Raw genomic sequence first — 20,515 nt, 5'->3', positions numbered from 1 at the left:
CTGGCCGAGCGGTCCAAGGCGCTGCAGACTGTGCGGTTGGTCCCGGTGGAGGTTCGAGTCCTCCCTCGGGCATGGTTGTATGTGTTTGTCCTTAGGATAATTTAGTTTAAGTAGTGTGTAAGCTTAGGGACTAATAACCTTAGCAGTTAAGTCCCATAAGATTTCACACACATTTGAACGTTTTTACAAGGACATGGGACAGCCGGCCGGAGTGGCCGAGCGGTTCTAGGCGCTACAGTTTGGAACCGCGCGACCGCTACGGTCGCAGGTTCGAATCCTGCCTCGGGCATGGATGTGTGTGATGTCCTTAGCTTAGTTAGGTTTAAGTAGTTTTAAGTTCTAGGGGACTGATGACCTCAGAAGTTAAGTCCCATAGTGCTCAGAGCCATTTGAACCATTATTTGAACAAGGGATAGGTTTGGAAAGCCCAAGTCAAACCTCGATAAATAATTATGCGAATGACGTCATTTACAATCAGAAGTATAGTAATGTGTCAGACTACAAGAGTAATGTACAGTTACTCGTCGGATGTGCTCTCGACATCACACGTCGCAGGATGGTATTTGTCGTAGACATGGAAAACATAAATTGAAACTTCATGCAAATACTTTATGCAAATACATACATTTTTACATTAAATTATCGCTCAAATGACACAGAAATTAAATAATATGGCCAGTGATGAAAGAAATAGATTAATAATTAAGTGTAAACGGGAGACGAATCGTCGCCTCATACACATCCGTCTTCCGAAGGTCGAACTCTGGTCACTTGACCACCAATGGACTCCACCTACGCACAGATACATAAGGCACATGACAGGCGCATAAAACTTCTTATGAGATTTTCTCGGATTGGTGCACCTCACTACTTGCACACTATGTTGTTTTAATGGCCTACCAAAGTCGTACAAAGTTTGAAGTAAATACGTGATTCCACCGTCGCGTCCTCCCCTTGTAAGAAGGTGACTTTATAAACGGCCACCGAGCCGGCCGCACCTGAGTCAGCTGATCGTCGTCCGGCGGCGGCCTCATCGGGCGCTCCAGGTATGACGAAACGGCAACCGTCAGTAAACTAAGAGAGGTTTCCGATTAGGATGTAGCTATTGACAAGGACTCTATGGAGGCGGAGCGTCTTCCCATCGACTCCAAGAGGAAAAGAGAAGTGGCCACAATGAGTGTTGCGCTGCTAGTCTCTGGCGACAGCGAGGGATTCATGGTACTCCCAAGAAGAAAGAAATCAGCTTGACGAATGCTGAGACAGCGCCTGCACCGCCGGTGTTAGAAACTGCGAATTTGTCCTCTGCACTCCGAGAAGACGACGCAATTGCAAAGGCCCGACAGCAATACTGAAACAGCAGCAACAAGGGAAGAAGATACCTCCCACTGTGCTGCAATACAACGCGAATCATAGCACGGTTAAAACCCGACTAAGAAGAACCTTACTGCGCCTTTCACTGCCAAGCAGGCAGGTGGAGACAAGTTGAAACTTTCACTTCGTACTTCCGCTGATTACGTCAAAGTCATTGACAAAGTTGGTGCCGAAAGCATCCCGTGCTATACGCTCCCGATAGTGAAGCCGAGTGAGTGAAAACCGTCATCAAAGGCATCCGCAGAACCGTCCCTGACGACGGCATTAACGAGGAACTTCCAGAAGAAGCATATGCCGCTCACGATTCCAGGCACTGGGAAGACCTCCCCAAGGCGAGCAGTCATTCTTCCAGGCACAGACTCGCCAAATTTTCTATATAGAGCGATTTTACCATCTTGTCGTCAAAGTTGAGAATCTGTACTCTAGCTGAGATCCTCTTCAGTGCTATAATTTCCAGGAATGCCATCACGTTACGCGCCACTTAGTTATGACGCAGCCACGTTGCGCCAGGTGTGGTCAGGGTCATGAAGGAGGTCCCTGCCCGCTATAACATGAGAAACCTGCAATCTGCTGTCTTTGCCAGGGCTGCCACCCATTTAGCTACAGGGACTGACTCAAGCACAAAATGCTCGCCGACGGCAAGTTGGTCTCCCGCCACTCCGTCCCCAGGACACCACCCAGAAGACATTGGCTGCTACGGCCCAACTACCGAAACTTTTATATGCTCCGCCGCGCCATCACCATGGCCATCAGCAGCCACAATCCACGCTTATGGAGCACCACTTGGTTTGAATTTGACTAGAATAACTAGTCTCCAAGATAGGAGGAGCATCTACTACACTGAATGCATCACAGCTAGGCATGTGGAAATAAGGACCAGGACAACAGCCATGTGTTGTACCCCGATCCATGGGGAAACAAACAGACGTCACTGCACTGGTACTTGCGTTTTGTCAGGCTGTCGCTGACCTCAAGGGTGCCACTGCTACTATGACTGTGCAAGAAGCTGTTAGAAGCTTGTTTGTTCGCGCCATTGGAACTACTCAGAATGGACGTACCCAGGCGTATGCATTTTGACGACATTATCTTTGTGACTTGGAAGGACAATGACTTATATCATCATATAAACGGATTCGAGCTCTCCCTGCAGCACATAAGACCTACATCAAGCCAGTGGTGCAGGCCACCATAGTGAACACGCTATAACGCTGACAGCCCTGCAGCCAGAGGTGGAACAGCTGCTTTCGTTAGCAGCTCTCTCTGCCATTATGCAGCACCGTCGCCAATGTTCCGCATCATGGAATCCATTTCTGTCACAGTGCAAATCAGGCATGGCGGTATTACTTTCACCGCCATTTACAGACCGCCTAAATGCCACCCGACTGAAGAGGATGCCTTCCGTCTCTTCCATACTAGAATAAAGTGCGTCATTGCCAGGGACTTTAACGCAAAGCATGTGGTGTGACACTCCAGGACAATCAACCGCAGTGGCAAAGCTTTGTGTCGAGCAGCAGTTCATTCCAGGCTCTCGTATGTGCTCCCAATGGGCCTACCAGCTACCCTGCCAATGACACTTATCCAGATGTCGTTGATGCACACATCGCCAAAGGAATCCCAAGATTCATTGCAATGAAGCAGTTTGGGAGCTTCCCTTTAACCGTCTTCCAGTAGTGTACTCCATGGATGGACGACTTACCCCCACCTCAGGTCGCCTTCACACTGCCAGAACTGACTGGAGAGAGTACTACCGACACCTACACTGTTACATCGTCGAACATACGCTTGCTTCTGGCACCAATGTCGATGAGGCCCTCATTTGCATAACTACAGCCGTCACAGTCTTCTGGTTATCTCTAGGCCGATCCTGGGGACAACGCCCAGGAATTAGAGGCCATCAGCGAACAGAACGTCCGGCGAAACTTTCAAATCCCCACAGTAAAGCGCCTGGATCTGACCTCATCAGTGCACTGATGCCTAAGGTAATGCCCTAGTTGTTGTCACTTTCATACTTGCACATTTAATAGGACACGGACATAGAAGATGTTTCCCGGGTCCTGGAAGACGGCCATCGTCGTTGAAGTGTCCAAACTGGGGAAGAATCGTGCTGATCTTGCCAGCTTACAGCCCATTAACCTACTTTCTAATCCCAACAAGGTCTCCGAACGGGAATTTTGCTGCCGCGGCTCTCTGTACATCTGTCCAGCAAAGCTGTGTTGACTGCTGAGCAAGCTTGGATTTAGGGCAAGTCACTCTACACCTCTCCTGTTGTTTTGGGTTATTGAAAACGTTATCCAAGCCTTCGACAACAGAGAGAGCTGAGGCATGATGTCTCTCGCGCTTTTGATAGCGTTTGGCATCGGAGTGTGATCTATAAACTTTTTACACAAGGCCTGCCGACCTCATTGGTCCACCTCCTTGCCAACTATTTTGAGGAACTCTCCTCCGCATGAGGATCGATGACGCCACATCAACGAGCGACCTGTTCTCGCCGCAGTCCCGCAGGGTTCGGTGTACCCTGCTTACACTGCAGACCTCCATTCGCCGCCTCGTGTAAGCCAATACATATACGCCGACGAAACTGCCTTGTTATGCTGGCACCAGCAACGAGAAGCGACTCAACGCTGTCCTCAAGATGCTTGCTGGACTTTCGAATCTGGGGCGTCAACGTGACTGATCAAATTTAATGCCGCCAAAAGCCAGGCGCCACTCCTCACAAAGAGATGCCGTGTCACAGTCGATGTTACTTTCTTCGCTACACCCATCCTCTGGATGTCAACAGCAAAGTACTTGGAGGTCACCCTCGACCACCAACTCATGTGGAAACATCGATGACACTTATAGAAAACCTTCTGTCTTTCTGAGTGATATCTATCCTCTGATTAACGAGAGGTCGACCGTCTCAGTGGACTGTGGACTGAGGATCTTCCGAGCGACTGTGCGATACTTCATCGAACTGAGTACGACGTCACCCAGCTAAGCTGACTCTGCCGAATTCATCGTCTCGCTCTGTTGTATTTGCTACACGTGTGTTCGACTACAGGGATAGACTCGAAAAATTTACTGTGCTAGTCTGGCCTATGTCGTGCGAAACATCAACTTGCTGATATTACTATCGAGTGTACTGATTGCATCCTGTGATGGGTTCTCAAATTCTGAAATTCAAGTGTCAGTTCCATTTACTTTGTTTGTTTTCTTGTGCATTAATGTCAGATGGCGATTAACCGCGGTCGGCAACGCCTATATAAGACAAGTGTCTGGTGCAGTTGTTAGATCGGTTACTGCTGCTACAATGGCGGGTTATCAAGATTTAAGTAAGTTTGAACGTGATGTTATAGTCGGCGCACGAGCGATGGGACACAGCATGTCCGATGAAGCGATGAAGTGGGGCTTTTCCCGTGCGACCATTTCACGAGTGTACCGTGAATAGCAGGAATCGGATAAAACATCAGGTCTCCGATATTTCTGCTGCCGGAAAAAGAACCTGCAAGATCGGGACCAACGACGACTGAAGAAAATCGTTCAACGTGAAAGGAGTACAATCCTTTAGAAAATTACTGCAGATTTCAATGCAGGGCCATCAATAAGTGTCAGCGTGCGAATCATTCAGCGAACCATTATCGGTATGAGCTTCTGGATCCGAAGGCCCATTCGTGTACTCTTGATGACCACATGACACAAAGCTTTACGCTTCGCTTGGGCCCGTCAACACCGACATTGGACTGTTGATGACTGGAAACATGTTGCCCTGTTTCAAATTTTTTCGAGCGGATGGACGTGAACGAGTATGAACACAACCTCATCAATCCATGGCCCCTGCATGTCAACAGGGGACTGTTGAAGCTAATGGAGGCTCTGTAGTGGTTTGGGGCATATGCAGTTGGAGGGACCCCTAATATTTCTAGATACGACTGTGACAGGTGACACGTACGTAAGCATCCTGTCTGATCACCTGCATCCACTCATGTCCATTGTGCATTCCGACGGACTTGGGCAATTCCAGCAGGACAATGCGACACCCCACAAGTCCCGAATCACTACAGATTGGCTCCAGGAACCCTCTTCCGAATTGAAACACCTCCGCTGGCTATGAAACTCCCCAGACATGAACATTAATGAACATATCTGAGATGCCTTGCAAGGTGGTATTCAGAAGAGATCCCCACCCCCTCGTACTGTTACGGATTTATGGACAGCCCTGTAGGATTCATGGCGTCAGTTCCCTGCAACACTACTCCAGATATTAGTCAAGTCAATGCCACGTAGTGTTGCGGCATTTCTGCGTACTCGTGGGGACACTGCACGATATTAGGCAGGTGTATCAGTTTCTTTGTCTCTTCAGTGTATTTATGTATTGCACTTATGTTATAACTGCGTGACCCCTATTTGTTGAGTTTGGAAACCCTTGCTGGCGCCAGACAGCGACGCGCAGGGGTCAGTGTTGGGTGGATGACTATCACTGCGGTATATCTTTAGGCAGATTTTGAGTGCCGTGACAGTACGCTGTTTGCAGTGCACCTTATCAGTTTTTTCAGAATGTGTATTTTGGTACCAGTTGCACTACGAGCTACGGCAGATAGATACGAACTTGGTTGTTCAACAATGAAGCCGGTTATCTAACTGTTTCTTTGCAACGTGATCATGATAAGTAAATTTACAGTGAACTATTACGAATCTGGTGTCTCCCTATGTCGGGGTCTACGTTTAGCATGAACGTCACGATGCCAGTAGTCATTTAACTAGAGAAGTTGTTAAAACGTATTTCATTGCAATTGGAGATACGGCTGCGGGTAGAGAGATGTGGTGCGGTGATGTGAGGTGGTACTTACAGGGTGCCGCCGGAGGGCTTCCTCTGGAGGCAGTGGGCGGCGGTGAGCACGTAGCGCGGGCTGACCAGCGCGCCGCCGCACAGGAACGCCAGCTCCCCTTCAGCTGGCAACACAACACAACATACACAGTGAGGCCACTGTCACTGCTGCCCGCAGTAAACAATACCGTTACCGGCAATGAAACGATTTGTAGTTGTCAATCGTGTAAATGTGTAACAGTTAATAGAGGCTACTTGCGCGTGCGTGTTACAAATGGAAATATTAATTTCTTATGAACCTAAGGAAATAATATTCACAGTATAACTGATCAGAAGTATCCAGACACTTATTAGTGGACATTAGTAAGGAGTGTTTTCACTCTTCGCTTTTATGACGGCTTGACTCTGCTCGGGACTCGTTTAGTGAGTTGTGTGAATGTCTGTGAAGGAATGGCAGCCGATTCTTCCACAAGAGCTGAAACAGGAGAAGGTGTTGGACGCTGGGGTCTTGAGCAAAGTCGACACGCTTACTCATTCCAAAGGTGTTTCGCTGTGTTCAAATTGGGACTCGAGGCATGCCTGTCCATTTCAGAACGTTGCTTACACAAACCACTGCCTCGCAGATACTGCTTCATGCGAGGGTACACCGTCATGCAAGTACAAACAGTCATCGTCTCCGAACTGTTCCTGCACCGTACACAGAACACAGTACCGTAACATGATTTCTTACCCTTCCGCATTTAGCGCTTTGTTAAGCACAACAAGGGGACCATAACCTAACCAAGAAAAAAAAAAATAATAACACCTCATCCGCACTGCACAGCTGGCGCTACAAATGGAGGCAGGTAACGTTCTCGAGGCATCTGCCAAGCTCAAACCCTTCCATCTGAGTGCCACAGGTACAGCGTGATTTAGCACCGCAAATTACTCGTTTCCAGTTCAGTCCACTGTCCAGTGGCCTTGCTATTTACACCACCTCAAGTGTCGCTTAGCACTGACCACCGAAATGTCTGGCTTACGAGGAGCAGCTCGACCATTTCACCTCATTCTTTTTACCTCCCTATGCACAGTTGTTGTGTTAACTGGACTGTTGGTAGCATTTTGGAACTCACGAGTGATTCCTTCCACTGAATTCATCCAACTATCTACAGCCACGCTCCACACTGTCGACGATTCGGGCCCATAACACGTGGGCCTCTCTGGTGTTGCTTTACCTGTATTTGTTCCTTCGTGTTTTCATTTCACAGTCACATCACCAACAATCGACTTGGGCCGATTTAAAAAGGTTGAAGTACCCCTGATGGATTTCTTACTCAGGTGACATCTAATGAGTAGCCCACATTAGAAGTCACTCAGCTTTTCCGACTGATCCATTCTGTTGTTATTGCTTCTTTAGCGACAACACAAAACTCGTCGCCTCGTTTTATGTTGACGGGTCCGCCTCTCGTGACATCTAGCGGTCAGTTCCGCGCTACATTCTGGTGGCCGGATACTTTTGGTCAAATAGAGTAAATATAAATAAAATGACACATAATGAATGTAAATAATTTACAAGAAAACAATAATAGCAGGCTGAAATACATTCGAAAAGATTTCTTAAGAACTGATAAATATAGGCGATAAAAATCTTCCTGGGTGTCCAGCCACTTCAAGTGGTTAAAACCTTCGGTCGACTGTATTCCAGTCGATTCGTACAAACGACATTTTCAGTTTATTAAAAGTCAGCATACACAGTACACAGCTACACAGTACGGAATTCCAACCCAGAATACGCGGCTAACATGCAAATTATATCAGGGAATCTGACTACTATGAACAACTATTAAGGCAGACAAAGCTTACAATAAATTTTGTTTCTTTCGAATATAGTATTATTTTAATACTCCTAAACATACACATGCAATTAATGAAAAAAATCACTGAAATAAGCGAGTTATTAAGAATATCTGCTTCCGACATTGTGAGAGTGTTCCCAATCTGGGCTAATTACTCCATGAGGGGTAAAATGTAATTTTCTGGTGGGTAGAAACAAAAGGGTTCAATTGCGTTTCGGTTACGCAATTAAATTATTTTTAAAAAATTATAGGTTCTTGTAAATAATCTTCTATTAGTCACGATCGCGCAAATTATTTATACTCATTAGTACAATGCATTGGCGAAGCTGGCATTTGTACCCAGGAGATTCATGTGAAAAGGTTTCTGACGTGATCATGGCCGCACGGTGGAAATTAACAGACTATGAATGTGGAGTGGTAGTTGGAGGTAGATGCGTAGGACATACCATTTTAGTAAAACTAAAATGATCATATGGCATTTATTGGCCGGTATACCCCCTTCGGGGTTTGGCAGCCGTATTGCAAGTCTTTTTAGTTGACGCCACTTTGGCGACTTGGATGTCAATGATGATGAAAATTATTATGCAGGACACACAACACACAGTCCCTTGTCGGGAATCGAAACCAGGCCCCATTGCGTGGGAGGCGGTAGCGCTACCACTGCGCTACGGAGGTGGACACGAGTTTTGAAATCGTTAGGGAATACAATATTCCGAGATCCACAGCGCCAAGAGAGTGCCTACAATACCACATTTCAGGCATTACCTCTTATCACGGTCAATGCAGTAACCGACAGCCTTCACTTAGCGACCGAGAACAGCGGCGTATGTTTAGAGTTGCCAGTGCTAACAGACAATCAACACTACGTAAAATAACCGCAGAAACCAATGTGTGACGTACAACGAACGTAACTGTTAGGACAGAGAGACGAAGTTTGGCGTTAACGGGATATGGCAGAAGACGACTGGCTCGGGTATCTTTGCTAATAGCACGACATCGCTTGCAGCGCCTGTCCTGGGCTCGTCGCCATGTCGGTTGGACCCTAGACGACTCGAGAACTGTAGCCTGGTCAGATGAGTCCTGATTTCAGGCGGTAAGAGCTGATGGAGGGGGTACATGTGTGCCACAGACCCCACGAAGCTATGGGTTCAACTTTTCAACAAAGTGGCTCCATAATGGCATAATGGTGTGGGCTGTGTTTACAAGGAACGGATTGGGTCCTCTGGATGTTCGGCTACTTGGAGGCTATTTTCCGCCCTTCATGGACGATATGTTCTCAGACAACGAAGGAAGTTTTATGTTTTGTGGGTGACAATATGCAACGTAATGGGGGCACAATTTTTCGTGTTTGGTTTGAAGAACATTTTAGACAACTCGAGCGAAAGGTTTGGCCACCCAGATTGCCCGACATGAATCCCACTGAACATTTATGGGAAAAATCAAGAGGTCAGTTATTGCACAAAAACCTGCTTCAGCAGTTCTTTCGCACTTATGGACAGCTATAAACGCTTATGGATTGCTATAAAGGCAGCATCGCTCAATACTTCTGCAGGGGACTTTCAACGGCTTCGTGAGTACATGTCACGAAAAAAACATTCCAAATTGAAACACATGCAAATTCTCCAAGATAGTTGATCTTTTACAGAAGCTCGAACTTCAATGCGAGATGCTTATAATGGCTTTCACAACGAAACTTTGTCTCGAAACCTGGCAGAAATCCACAGAGATTCTGGTCGTATGTGAAGTATACCAGTGGTAAGAAACTTCAATGAATTCTCTGCGCGATAGCAATGCAGATACTACAGAAGACAGTGCTACCAAAGCAGAGTTACTAAACACAGCCTTCCGAAATGCCTTCACAAAAGAAGATGAAGTAAATACTCCAGAATTCGAATCAAGAACAGTTGCCAACGTGAGTAAAACAGAAGTAGATATCCTCGGAGTAGTGAAGCAATTTAAATCACTTAACAAAAGCAAGACTTCTGGTCCACACTGTATACTAATTAGGTTGCTTTCAGAATATGCTGATGCAATAGCTCCACACTTAACAATCATATATAACCGTTCGCTTGACGGAAGATGCGTACCCAAAGACTGGAAAGTTTCACAGGTCACGTTAATATTGAAGAAAGGTATTCGGAGTAATCCACTAAATTACAGGCCCACAACATTAACGTCGATATGCTGCGGGATTTTGGAACATATATTGTGTTCGAACATTATGAATTACTTTGAAGGAAACGGCCTATTGACAAACAGTCAACACGGATTTAGAAAACATCGTTCTTGTGAAACACAACTAGTTCTTTACACACATGAAATGTTGAGTGCTACTGACAAGGGATTTCAAATGGATTTCATATTTATATATTTCCAGAAGACTTTTGACATTGTACAACAGAAGCGACTTATAGTCAAATTGCGTACTTATGGAGTATCGTCTCAGTTATGTGACTGGATTCGTGATTTCCTGTCAGGAAGGTCACAGTTCGTAGTAACTAATGGAAAGTCATCGGTTAACACAGAAGTGATTTCTGGCGTTACCCAAGGTAGTGTTATAGGCCCTTTGCTATTCCTTATCTATATAAACGATTTGGGAGACAATCTGAGCAGCCATTTTAGGTTGTTTGCAGATGACGCTGTCATTTATCCACTAGTAAAGTCATCACAAGATCAAAACAAAATGCAAAACGATTTAGAAAAGATATAGGTATGGTGTGAAAATTGTAAATTGACCCTAAATAACGAAAAGTGTGAGGTCATCCACATGAGTGTTAAAAGGAATAAACTTCGGTTATTCGATAAATCAGTCAAATCTCAAGGCTGTAAATTCAACTGAATACCTAGGAATTACAATTACGAATAATTTAAATTGCCAGGAAGATAATGGAAATGTTGTGGGGAAGGCTAATCAAAGGCAGCGTTTTATTGGCAAGACACTTAGAAAATGTAACAGATCTACTAAAGAGACAGCTTACTCTATGCTTGTCCTTCCTCTTTTAGAATACTGCTTACCAGATAGGATTAACAGAGCACATCGAAAAAGTTGAAAGAAGGACAGCACATTTTGCAATATCGCGAAATAGGGGAGAGAATGTCACTGAAATGATATAGGATTTGGGGTGGACATAAATAAAACAAATGCGTTTTTCGTTATGGCGGAATCTTCTCACGAAATTGCTGAATGCGAAAATATTTTGTTGACAGCAATTTACGTAGGGCGAAATGATCACCATGAGGAAAGAATGGAAATCAGAGCTCACACAGCAAGATACAGGTGTTCGTCTTCACACGCGCTATATGAGATTGGAACAATGTAGAATTGTGAAGGTGGTTCAACAAACCCTATGCTGGAACTTAAATGTGATTTGCAGGGTATTCATGTAGATGTAGATAGTGGAACATGCTGGGCAAATGTAGGTCCAACACAATATTAGGAAATATTTCATGACTTTTGCCACCTCTCTGTAATTTTTAAAATGTGTAGATGGTTTATTTTCAACTGACTACCGAGCAAAGTGGCGTACTAGTAGCATATTTATGAGAGAGCTGGGCCAAAGAGAACATTTTTAGAAAATGTCTCGATATGAACCAAGATTTTAGTTTTGTTGTTTCCTGCACTTAAAAGTGTTTCTATATCCATGAACCAAATTTTTTATTTAATAAATAAAAATCTAATAATTTTGTCTTTATAAATAGGTTCTCCAAGACTATCTATGAAATTTCCATTTATTCAAAAAATAAAAATCTAATACATTTTTTCTTTATAAATAGGCTCTTCAAGATCATGTTTATCTGCATCCACAAACCAAATTTTCATTTATACAAAAATGAATACATTTTTCTCCATATAAATAAACTCTCCCAAACCTCAGCTACCTATATCATCGATTGAAATTTTAATTAAAAATTCAAAGGTACATTTCACCAATAAACATTTCAACTTCATAAGAAGTTAAATTTTTTCTATAAAATAAAATCAAGACAAAATATATTCCAAAGTTCAGCTATTCAAAACTTATAAAATTATTGTAAAGAAAAATATAGTTATGCTGGTTTAGAAAAAAAGTTGTAAGTGGAAGTTTATTCAAATGTAACTAGACAAGATCAAAGGGAATTTATTGGTTATTTTAGTATGAAACAAATGAAGAAGAGATAACTAAGATATAAGAACATAAAAGAACTTCGAACAATTTTTAAAATGAGAACATTAATAAATTATTCTAAGCTTAATAAAGCCTGTATTAATAAATATCAAAAACATATTACATTTTTCATTTAATTTCTATGTTAAATATTCTAATGATGACTATAAAGAACAGCAAAAAAAGTCATTGAAATGTTAAAACAAGAACCTAGAGAACTTCCTGAATTATATGATAGAAATATTCCAATGATAATGACACAAGAAGATAAAATAAATTTATAAATCCTGTTCACAATATTAATAATAATGATAACAAATTGAATAAATTATCTTTAAACAAACATCATGGAATCTCAAAAACAAAAAAAAACTTAAAAAATACTGGAAAACTTAATGAAAAACAATTAATAGCTTGTATTGGAAGATATGAGGGCAATTCTTACAATGAAAAGATTTGAATAAAAAATCTTTGAAAGAAATTCATCAAAACTGTATAACAAAAAATTTAAAAATTTATTCTAAGGTTAAAAAACAACAATTAATTGATCTTATCAGTAGACCTCAGGGTAATATTAATAATAATGATAATGAGAATTATTATAACAACTTCTTATAGATAAATATCAAGAAATCTAATGAAAAAAACTATCAGAATTTTATAGATGAATATTTTTTAAATCACCTAAATGAATGAATTGAAAAGATTCTGCCTTTAAATCTAGCATAACAGCTCACCAAATTAGTACTGTCAATAATCTTGTTGAACTGTAAGAATTTTTTAATCAAATTAAACAAGAGGTAACCACTAAATTTAAGAATATTTTAATACAATGAACAATTGTCGTTAGAATAATTGTTATTTTAAAAGACAAGACAAAATATAAGAATTTAATTTTAAAACCAGTTACGAAGTTTTAAAAAGAACAACTTATTTAGAAGATCATTTTCAAAGATCAGTGATTTTACTATTAACTGAAATTGAAGAAATGCAAATAAAAAAACTGGTTGGTCTTTATTTTATATAAATTATTTAGAATTAAGTGTTCATAGACACAATCAAATTTTAGGTTCATCATATATCGATTTATGAAAAAAATTAAAGATAAAGAAGCTGTAATTAATGTGAAAAAGTGCAGATCAGAAATATTTTCTTTCTTTTAAAATCAGCTTCATTTCCAGAAGATGATCTTGTTGAAAAAGTTAAAAATTATAAAAATATTGGATTAGAATTGGATGAAATTTTTGAAAAAGAGAAAATTCACTTCACAGTTCAGTTATCAAATGTTCCAAAACTTAAAAAGAAGTCAGGATATTTCAATTAATGTTTATGCAAATGATGAAAAATTTATTCTACATTCTCTTAACCATACAAAAAATAAACAAGAAAAACATATTAATCTTCTTTTAATTCGAGATAAAAATAATTCACATTCATTGGGGTAAAAAATTTACCTAGATTAATTAGTTCACAAACAAATGAACACATTGGAAAAATTTATCCTTGTGATAGACAATCATGACAACAACTGTAAATAACATAAAGAAGTAAAAATAGATATGGCTGCAGAAGGTGAAAAAATTGAATTTGGAAATTATAATAATTCATTACAACTAACTGTTATAATTTATTCACATTTCGAACATCTTTTAAAGCATGTTAACACTTGTAAAGCAAATGCTGGGAAAGCTTGTGCTAATAAATATCAAAAACATATTCCATTTTTCATTTAATTACTATGTTAAATATTCTAATGATGACTACAAAGAGCCTGTAACATATACTGGTAAAGGTACAGCAAAAAAAGTCATTGAAATGTTGAAACAACAACCTAGAGAAGTTCCAGAATTATATGATAGAAATATTCCAATGATAATGACAAAAAAAGATAAAATAAATTTATAAATTCAAAAAATTGTTTTATTTGTGAAGAACAATTTACGAAAGAGGAAAAAAGTAGGAGGTAATTATTATTTAAAAGGACAATATCAAGAAACTGCATATGTAGATTTTAATTGTTATTATCAAAATCGTAATTTTATTGCAGTTTATATTGATAATGCAGCAAATTATGATGTTCATTTGTTTATCAACAAATTAACTATAGATAATCAAGACATTAATGCTATTCCAAATAATGAACAATAATATATTTCATTCAGTAAAGATGTTGAAGATGGATTAACATTAAGATGTTTAGATAAATTTAAATTTGTGACCTTGAGCATTGATAAATTATCTGAAAATCTTGCAACAACACAATTTAGAGAAGCATCAAAATATTTTAAGGATGAACAACTAGTTTTAATTATTAAAAAAAGATGTTATGAATATACGAATTGTACAGAAAAATTAAAAGAATATTTTTGTTCTAGACTTGACTAAAAAACATTTCTGGTGAAGATTAAATCATGCAAAACTTGTTTGGGAAAAATTCAATATTTAAAATTTAGACAAATGTACAAAATTATACAATAAATCTATTGTTTTAATACTAGCAGATATTTCTGAAAATTTTAGAGATACTTGTATAAAATCTAGTAAACTCCATCCATCTTTTTATTTTACAGCACATAGTTTGTCTTGTGATACTGTTAAAAATGACAAAAGATTAATTAGATTTATTAAATGATTATAATATCCACAGTCGGACGAGTCTCATTTCAAATTGTATCGAACAGATGGACATGTATGGGTATGGAGACAACCTCATGAATCCATGGACCCTGTGTGTCAGCAGGGGACTGTTGAAGCTGGTGGAGGCTCTGTAAAGGTGTGGAGTATGTGCTGTTGGAGTGAAATGGGGCCCCTGATACGTCTAGATAAGACTGACAGGTGACACGTAAGCATCCTATCTAATCACCTGCATCCATACATGCCCATTGTGCATCCCGACAGACTTGAGCAATTCCAGCAGGAGAATGCGACACCTGAGAGGTCAAGAATTGCTACAGAGTGGCTCCAGGAACACTCTTTTGAGTTTAAACATTTGCGCTGGCCACCAAACTCGCCAGACACAAACATTATTGAGCATATCTGGGATGCCCTGCAACGTGCTGTTCAGAAGAGATCTCCACCCCCTCGCACTCTACGAATTTATGGACAGCCCGGCAGGATTCATGATGTCTGTTCCCTCGAGCACCAATTCAGACATTAATCAAGTCGTGCTGCGGCACTTCTGCGTGCTCGTGGGGCCCTGCACGATATTAGTCTGGTGTACCAGTTTCTTTGGTTCTTCAGCGTAAAATGCTTCAACAACGTAATAACGATGCCCAAGTGAACCATAAATATCGGCATGTATTTCAAGAAGCGATTGCAGTGAAGTCAGCGAGGTAGCAGATTATAGTGTGCTGGTACTCACGTGAACGGTACTGCAGCAGGGCGAGCCACGGATACTGACCGATGGTGGCCCTGTCGCCGCCGTAGATGCGGTCCGCAAGGACGGTCATCTCACACTCCTGACGCTGCGCGCGGCGGGAAGATTCTGCGGAGCAACAGGAGCAGTCAGCACTAAACACCCAGGTTGACATCTGTACACAGTTACAAGCTACAATTTCGGAAGAGCAGCAAACAGAATTAGCAGAACAGCATAAAAAGATAAGGCACTATAGCTAAGTTGCTTTTCCTTTATGTTGGTTCTGTTTAGTGCGCACACAGGCAACTCCTGTTGTGTTCAGACTTAATTTTGAACAAATGCGCAGTATAGACCACATTATTACACTAACAGAAAAAATCGCAACACCAAAAAATATTGCACAATAATGAATTTTCTCGAATACATTTGTCTGCAATTAATGTGAAATGCTGGTGCATTAATAACCGCTGTAACTACCAGATTATTGAATGCAAGCATCAAAACGTGCCTGCATTGTGTTGTACAGGCGCCAGATGGCAGTTTGTGGGCTGCAGTACCGTGGCTGTTACATTTGGTCGGCCAATACCGGGACTTAATGCTGCTTGTTGATGACGTTGGTGTCGTCCGATGATGACTCATACGTGTTCGATTGGAGACAGGTCTTGTGATTGAGGAGGCAAGGCAACACGTCAACACTCTGCAGAACATGTTGTGTTACAACAGCAGTATGTGGGCGAACGTATCATGTTGAACAGCACCCCCTACACTGCTGTTCATGAATGGCAGTACAGGAGGTCGAGTCACCAGATTGACATACAAATTTGCAATCAGTGTGCGTGGGATCACCAAGGAAGAACTCCCTCTATCATATGAAATAGCACACCAGACCATAACCCCAAGTGGTGGTCCATTGTGTCTAGCATGCAGACTGGTTGCTTGCAGGTCCTCAACTAGTCTCCTTCTGACTAACATACGACTATCACTGGTACTGAAGCAGAACCAGCTTTCATCAGAAAACAAACAGTCCTCTCCACCCTGCCCTCTAATGAGGGCTGGATTGACACCACTGAAGTTGCAGATGGCGGTGATTTGGGGTCAGTGGAATGTACACTATAGAGCTTCTGGCTCGGAGCTGTCGTTGAGTAACCGATTTATAACAGTTCTTTGTCACTGTGGTACCGATTGCTGTTCAAACTGCTACTGCAGATGCAGTACGATGGGTCAGAACCATACACCGAACACGATGGTCTACAACTCTACACCGTCGGTAGTGCCATGTGGCCATCCGGAGCCTGATCTTGCGATCGTACATTCTCGTGACCACCGCTGCCAGTAGTCATGTTCAGTGGCTATATTTCCTGCCAAGTCTACCTGGAATATCGCAGAAGGAACATCCAGGTTCCCGCAGCCCTATTACACAGCCTCATTCAAATTCTGTGAGGTTTTGATAATGGCGTCTTTGTCACGTTAAAGACATCTCTCCACGTGCAGTCTCAAAGGTAATCACCACTCGCCGCGCGAGATTAGCCGAGCGGTCTTGGGCGCTGCAGTCATGAACTGTGCGGCTAGTCCCCGCGGATGTTCGAGTTCTCCCTCGGGCATGGGTGTGTGTGTTTGTCCTTAGGATAATTTAAGTTAAGTAGTGTGTAAGCTTAGGGACTGATGACCTTAGCAGTTAAGTCCCATAAGATTTCACACACACATTTTTAATCACCACTCGAAACCGTTACAGCGTGTTTCTAAAGCAAACCTGATTTGCATCCTCATAGTGGCGCTGCTAGCGCCAGTCTTATGCGACTGGCGCGAAATTTGCTTAGACATCATCTTTCAGATGTGGAAACAAATCGTCCAACACCTCCTTGGTGTTGTGATTTCCTTTCCGTCAGTGTATATTATGAGAATCGGCCGAGGTCTCCCTGAAGTACGCTAGCGAGCTATGGTAGAAGAAACAGAGGATGCCTGTACAGAAGTAAAGTTACCTCATTCGATTCTCGTGCTCCTTATTTTTACACGTTGGCATTAGTTGCCGGAAGATTCACTTACGACATACTGCGATATCTAGAATAGTGCGAAAAGCACATGTGTCAGCGCACTGCGTCAGGCGGCGCAGTTGTCACTGTGACTGATGATTTTCTTGCATTTAGGATAGCTGAAGACAATGACGGCACGCATAGAAATAAACAGAAGAGGCTTTTCATAAAATAAATCGGACTTTCAAAAGCATGTTCATATCTGTGTGGAATGGGAAGCTTGTAATGTTTGTTTATCGACAGTTTATGGCAGGAGACTTGGTCGTTTAATAACAAAATCGTTGAAACACTGGAAGTTACTCAGCGAATAATGAAAAGTGCATGTTGTGAATTACCAGGAGAGGTAGGAAAACAAACAAACAAACAGACAAGGGAACAGAGTGGAGTGGATGACGTGGGACATATCGGATGAATGCGTGGTTGGTGGGCCAAGGACGTTCTGCGCTGCTTACCAAGAGGTATGAAAAGACTGCGACGTAGTATTTGACCATGCCTCAAGGTCTGACCCCAAATTCCACCGTCACTGACGTTCCTGTCTGCGATTTCCGAACACTACCACTAGAGGTCCGTCGATGGGGTGTATGGGGTTAACGGATGGTGGAGGACAGCGGCATACTCTGTCACAAAGAATGTCTGGATATTCGTTTCAGTTCAGCGCATTTAATTCGGTTCATATACAGTGTAAACCTCCTGGCAGAGTAAGTCACTATTATTCAAATCCGTTTCCACAGTAGCACCAATTCCACACGTCCCGTGGGAGAAATTTTGGTGTTGTGTCTAGTGACGACCAAAATTTGAGCTGACCGTAATTAGGCTGAGGAAACCGGCCTCCTGACGCGCAGACACAGACAGGAAAACAGAAACAAAAGGAAAATCAAAAAGAAAGCGAAAAGTGGAAAAATAGAAAACACGAAATGCATCGATATTCGTTTGCTAAGGCCCGTATTATGTTGGTGGTCAACAGCTTCGTTTGGTTAAGAAGATCAAAAACGAAAAAAAAGCATAAAGGAAACTGTCGTTGGAAGGAAATCGATAACTCAGCTACAGTGGCCACATTTTGAAGTAACGAAACAGCAAGATTATCTTTTTTAAGACACAGGTTTCGGTAGCCATGAGCTGATTAGTGTAGTTTGCATACAGAGATTACTACAAATGCCAATAATTTTAATAGGGAAGAGAAAGACACAGGTTTCGACAGCCACGAGCTGATTAGTGTAGTTTGCATACAGAGATTACTACACATGCCAATAATTTTATCAGGAAAGAGGAAGACGTAAAGCTTTAGTGATACCAGACTCTTGATTATGAAGAGGAGGTGCACCAGCGTCAGTCGTCGAATGATGGATTATGTCCCATAAACCTTAGTAAAAAGCAATCTTCCCCGGGACAACCAGCAATATCACGTGCTTAAACAAGGATAACTTTCTGTTTACCATTCAACTACTTAACAGTTATCATTCAGCACTGAATGGATTGTATCAGAAACCACATGTCTCTGTAAAGTAGCTCAGTCTCGTAACCCAGAATTAAATTACTTCTTGGTGGTTAGGAGAAGTCACACGAGAATTAATTCAAGACATTTAAAGCACACAGTTGTTTTCTATCACATCTTATATTACTCAAGCATATGTAAAACCAGCCAATTAATGGGCGTCAATCTTTACTACTTTAAAATAATCAAAGATGACAATAGAAATCCTTTAGTCAGATCAAAGAGTATTACACATTATGATAGAAACATCAAATAATTGGATGTACAGAACGAAAGGAACTAAATCTGATCAAATTTCAACGCCAAGTTATGGCAGAGCTTCCATTATGAGTGGCATATATTATGGTGAAAAATAAAAGAAATTAGTGCGTCCTATCGCTTTTGCTCATTGTGCGATTCACAAATTCAATATAATCCGTAAAGACGCTGTAGAGGCTAACCAAGAAATAGCATCGTTTTCGGAACAGTTAAGAACATCTACTAATTTTTTAGTAACAATGTGCTTTAAAGTCGGGATTTAAAAATTGTTCCGCGGGGTACTGCCGAGATAAAGCTAAAGCAGCTGAACGAGATACGTTGAGCGAGATGGTGCGGCGCATCCATGCTCTTACAGATTCGTTGACTTTCTTAAGGCTTTGACAAGTATAATTCTTTCAAGTAAGATATTTAAATTTAAGTTGTGGTAAGATCTTATGGGACCAAACTGCTGAGGTCATCGGTCTCTAAGCCTACACACTACTTAATCTAACTTAAAGTAACTTACACTACGGACATCACACACAACCACGCCCGAGGGAGAACTCGAACCTCCGACGTGGGGAGCCGCACGGACAGTGACACAAGGGGCCTCAGGCCACGTGGCTGCCCCGCGCGGCAAGAAATTTAATTACGGAAATGTAGACATAGGTCTTAAAAAGAAAACGTAATACTACAGCTGTCTTATCTTCCTAGCCTAAAGTTCCAGATAAAAAACAGTATAGCATCTAAAGCAATATTCTAAGACTATGGACGGCGCAGCTGCATAGGCCTATAACCTCTTAGGAATGGAGCTGACACAAATCAAAGGATCATTAGACAGACTGCTTGATGAAGTTAAAGTATGTGAAATATGGAACGCATGAGCAAATGCTCGAACGAAGAAATAAAAAGCAGTGAAGAAGCACTTCGTCGAGCTTTACGAGGACGAGACTGGCAGAGCCGGCAACTATTTGGAGTGTCACTTTCCTGCCCAGTGAGGACATCAGCTTCTTGTAACAGAATACGATATTTTAAGGAATGAAAGAAGTTATACGCACGTATAGAACGATACCACCATTGTTCGTATCTACCGCCTGTGAGGAAGATCTTAAAAATATAACATTTGTGTTTATAATGGCATCTGTTGACGACATTTCTCCCCTGTTTTCAGCACATCTTATACTGATAAGAACTTCATTTAAAATACAAGTATCGAAACCGTCTGGTGTACAAAAGTTAGCAGAGG

General features: G+C 41.6%; 1 protein-coding gene across 1 annotated transcript in view; it reads right to left on the bottom strand.

The window, feature by feature from the left end:
- LOC124623303 (CLIP domain-containing serine protease 2-like) overlaps positions 1 to 20,515 on the bottom strand; it is a 91,236-nt gene that overhangs the window by 54,360 nt on the left and 16,361 nt on the right. The window contains exons 2-3 of the mRNA XM_047149027.1: positions 15,517 to 15,639; positions 6,198 to 6,300 (exon numbers count right to left, since the gene is read on the bottom strand). Of these exons, the coding sequence (XP_047004983.1) occupies positions 6,198 to 6,300; positions 15,517 to 15,639 (226 nt within the window). The remainder of the gene's footprint in view (positions 1 to 6,197; positions 6,301 to 15,516; positions 15,640 to 20,515) is intronic.

This window comes from Schistocerca americana, chromosome 1, assembly GCF_021461395.2.
Source record: "Schistocerca americana isolate TAMUIC-IGC-003095 chromosome 1, iqSchAmer2.1, whole genome shotgun sequence".
NCBI lineage: Eukaryota > Metazoa > Arthropoda > Insecta > Orthoptera > Acrididae > Schistocerca > Schistocerca americana.
Note: the sequence above shows the minus strand (reverse complement) of the source record. Positions and strands in the feature narration are given on the sequence as shown.